General features: G+C 40.7%; 1 protein-coding gene across 1 annotated transcript in view; it reads left to right on the top strand.

Annotated features, from left to right (window-relative positions):
• ANKRD12 (ankyrin repeat domain 12) overlaps window positions 1-2083 on the top strand; it is a 62155-nt gene extending 60072 nt beyond the window's left edge. Inside the window, exons 11-12 of the mRNA XM_074146268.1 lie at window positions 377-472; window positions 797-2083. Coding sequence (XP_074002369.1) covers window positions 377-472; window positions 797-982 — 282 coding nt within the window. The 3' untranslated portion in view covers window positions 983-2083. The remainder of the gene's footprint in view (window positions 1-376; window positions 473-796) is intronic.
• Window positions 2084-4554: the final 2471 nt, after the last annotated feature.

The following is a 4554-nucleotide window of genomic DNA, read 5'->3' on the forward strand; positions in this document are numbered from 1 at the left end:
TAATTTGTTACTGACTTTTAAGGACAACAAAGGGAGCAATTTTGTGGAAGGATCAGCCTTGTACTGGTTAAGACTTAAGGGCATAAATCTTTAAGCCTCCTACTCTAAATTTCAAAAATAGAGTACAGTAAATAGCTTGAAGGAATCTGAAAATACCCGTTTTTAGCGAGCGCTTGGCTCGCAGTGAAAGTGGTGGTCAACATGTACACTCATTTATACCTTGATACTTTGACTCGGAGTTTATTTTTCCATCTGAAGCATTGTTTATGAAGGTCCCACAAAGTAGGTTTTATGTTTTAAAGTATGTTAAAGACAGCATCATGAAATAACTTAGAGTTTGAATACTTTTTTTTCTTTTTTTCTTTTTTTTTTGCAGACTGATGACAGCAAAACATCAGTGAGGGATCGATTTAATGCAAGGCAGTTTATGTCATGGTTACAGGATGTTGATGATAAGTTTGACAAATTAAAGGTACACTTCTTTGTCTTTCCACTTTAAATAAAAAACCCAAACTCTAATGTCGCTACAAAGATGAGATGAATGAATAGTAGATTTGTATGCAATGTCATAGGCTCTTGTAGAGATTTTAAGGGCAACATAAAGGAGGGTCTAGCAGCCCAAAATCTAACCTTTGTTGCTATATAGCTTAATGGAATAATCTGCAAATTTCGAAATACATAGTTGGGAAAGCACTTACTACCACCAGAGAGGCTTCTAGATAATTTTTCTATTTTCAAACCTGTTGCAATATTTTTTTCAAATATTGAAATAACTTCTTTCTCAATTTTAAAATAGACGTGCCTTTTGATGAGGCAGCAGCATGAAGCAGCGGCTTTAAATGCGGTACAGAGACTGGAGTGGCAGCTTAAACTACAAGAACTTGATCCTGCTACATACAAATCTATCAGCATTTATGAAATTCAGGAGTTTTATGTTCCTCTTGTTGATGTTAATGACGACTTTGAATTGACACCAATATGACAACTAGCATCTTCTGGCTCACCCTTTCCCTTGGACAACTAGCAATTGCAGTGCAGTGATAAACAAAGGTATTTTTCTTTTAAGACAGAGCACTTAATTCTGTAGAATACTACCTTTCTCAATAATTCAGGTGTTCCTTCAGAGAAGTGTGGCACAGGCTCTTGTCCAAACACAGAAGATGGATGCTAATTTTAAAGTCAGTTTCCCAGTAAATGCTATTATCTGTATTTTAAAATTGCCTATAGCTTTAGAGCTTATTGCTGAAGAAGATGACGAAACGTGGTGAGTTGACAGCGCTGGAAGCTGTTAATAATTAAAACAGCCACCAAAAAAAAAACAAATTATACTTAAAATCTGCTATAAAGCTTTGTATTATGAAACTTCAGCAACAGTTGAACTCCCACAGAAAAATGATGAAAAAGCCTGTGGAAGAAAATGTAAGACTTGGAGGAAAATAGTCTATTAATCTTATTATATTTTGTAAATTACTGTACAGTTTTCTTTTTGGAAAAAAGATGTAATATTGTCTTCATTTTTAAATAATTTATTTTATACATATTGTGCAAATGTAAATAGTCTTGTAATTAATGTTCAAACCTGTATAAAATAGATATTTTAACTGTAAAACTGTTTTTGTCTAATGTTTTATTGGACCAAAGTTGTAGTTTTTACTAAGTGTAGTGTGTTCCTGGTCGGCAGTTCTTTTTTCTATGGCATGTGTTTGATTTAGCTGCTTGTTTCATCACCATAACTGTAAAAGAATTGAAACTGAACTGTATTGCATGCTTCACAGAACTCTTAACTCTTTTCCTTCAATAGCTGATACCTAAACAATTGTAATATTTACAAAATCATATTTCATATTAGTCTGCTGTTGTAATGCCATACCTACCACTTACTATACTGAAAATATTTTTGTGTAAAACAAAAAAAAACCCTTTTGCTCTTATATGGTGGTCTCGTAATAGAGCCTATTTTTTCCAACAAAATGCCTTTGAATGAAAATTCTTAAATTGTATATTGTCTATTTTAATATTAATCTATGGAAGGATATGTAAATAGTTGTAAATATAATGTTTAATAAATTTTATTGGTCATGGTATTAATTGGAATTTCTTAATATTGTAACACTTGCTATATCAAATCTTGGCATTCCTGAAATATGTAAGGAGGCTCGATGAAACTAAAAAAAAAATCCCGTGTTGCGAAATTTAACGCTTTTTTATTCTTGGTACTCTTAATGAGCAGACAGTTAATTATTTATTAGTAGGAGGTTACAGATATTCATGAAAAAGATTTGTTACCCTCTAGTCCATAAATTATTCAAGAATGCTTGGGATCTGATGTCTGTGAAATTACTTCTGAAAGAAAAGGGGCTTAGGCAAGAGTCCTGGTTACCTGGAAAAGAGCTTTTAAGGTACTTGGTTTGAAGTGATTTTTATTTACTAGGTGAACTACTGCAGAGTACTTATTCCTTCTGCTTGTTTGAACACCCAGGGTATGTTTCTTGGGGCGGAGAGCAAACAGGCATTGAACAAGGGACAGCAGGCTCCTCCCTGTTTGCACATCACTGCTAGTTCCAATCAAGAATAAAGCAATATTATCCGAAGCATAGTATAAGCCAATTAATATGTAGTTCCTGCCCCATAACTTTTTTTTCCACTTTTAATTTGTTAGGTACCTATGGAAGGAGAAGTTGTTCGTGCTTTTATGTAGGAATATCTTCCTGACATCACTTAGAATTGAAGATGTACAGAGGAAAATCCAAATGTGATACTCTTCCGAAAATAAAATGTTCTTCTGAAAGTAGCTGTAAAATTTTAAAATTATACAGAAATCTTATTATCTACTTAAAAAGACAAGGAAAAAATGGATAAAGCTGCAAGGTGTTTACAACTAGTAAGTGAGTGTGAGTTTACTTCCATCAGATACTTAGAGTAATAAAAAGTAGCATACCTATCTGGAAGTGGGAGAACCTAATATACACTTTTTGAAGTATGAGATATGATTAAGAGTATTTCATGAAGAACAGAAAAGATAAACGGGGTTGCAGGAGTGTTGGCTGTGTTAGGCAAGAAGTGGGTGACAAAAATACTTGGGATGTTGGAGACAACAGGGAGGATTTATAGCTAGAACTTGGTGCAGGTGCACAGCGGTACCTCAATGCATGCTCAGAGAGAGCAAGGACATCGGAGTCTGCTGGGGCAGCAGCTGTCCCACAAACAGGGAGCAGGACTGTGATGGGGCAGCCGGAGCAGCCCTGGGGGTCTCGCAGGGCTGGAAGGAGGGTGGGGGTTCAAAGGTGTTTTTTTTTTTTAAAACAAAGTTCATCCTCTGGAAGTATCAGCTGAAACATTTTTGCAATGAACTTTAAAATATGTTGGCAGTCTCATAAGGAGATCTGAAGACAGATGTTTCTTAAGTTTAACCTGTGTTTTCTTTACAAGGAGGGATGATTTCCTATTATCAGGGTCACAGAATCACAGAATCGTAGGCGTTGGAAGGGACCTTCAGAGATCATCTGGTCCAACCTAGGTTCACCTAGAGCAGGCTGGACAGGAACGCATCCAGGCGGGTTTTGAATGTCTCCAGAGAAGGAGACTCCACAACCTCTCTGGGCAACCTGTTCCAGTGCTCTGTTACTCCCCAAATAAAGAAGTTTTTCCGCATGTTCAGATGGAACTTCCTGTGTTCAACAAATCTGTGAAACAGATTTTTTGTTTTTTTTCAATTGCAAATGCTTAGTAAAAATTTAGTTGCTCAAAGGGGACCTTCCAAATGTTTCAGTCCTTCAGACAACGATTTGAATCCAGGGATTGTTCCAGTTGTGGTTTTGTTTGTTTTTTTTTTTCCCAAATTTACTCTGTGGGATGACATCTAGCGTGTTAAGGATTTCTCTCAACACAGTGGTGTGAGCTGAGAGGGGAGGAGGGATGAGAATACAGTAACGACGTGTTGGGGAGATGGTCGTATTTCCCTGGTGGGGGTCTATCTGTCTCCTGGGAAGCCCGAGGGCCACTCTGAGCTTCTGGGCCAGATTCCTCCTGGGCTTTTATTCTAGGGACCGAACCTGTTACCTTGACCCCTTGGAGCTTGGCACGTAAGAGGACAAACGACCCACAGGGCAGCGTCGGTGAGAGGCCGAGCGAGGCTGTCCCAAAGCCCGGGGGTCCCTTCCTCACCTGCCCTTCCCCTTTCTCCCGCCTCGCCCGCAGCCCCCCGGTGCGGGGGTGCTTCCCCAGCCACCCTCCGCTCCCCGCAGCAGCCGCTCGGCGAAACCAGCCCTCAACAAGGGCTGGCTTTTCCCCCCACGGCACCCCCGCGTCTTCCCCCGCTCCCACTGGGGCGGGAAGGGGGACGTGCAGCTCTTCACCCCCGGAAGAGGCGCCCTCCCGCCGCCTCGCAGCCTCCCCCGTCCCGCTCGGCCGGCTCCAGCACGAAACTTCCCAAACTCCTGCCTCCCCCCTGCCCGCCCCGTCCCGCCCCAGCCGCCGCCCGCCGGGGCGGAGGGTCCCGGGTCGCGCTGCCGGCAGCGGGGGGAGGGTCCTGGCGCCTGACGGTGCCCCGAGGCG

The sequence above is a fragment of the Numenius arquata genome, chromosome 4 (genome assembly GCF_964106895.1).
Source record: "Numenius arquata chromosome 4, bNumArq3.hap1.1, whole genome shotgun sequence".
Classification (NCBI taxonomy): Eukaryota; Metazoa; Chordata; class Aves; order Charadriiformes; family Scolopacidae; genus Numenius; species Numenius arquata.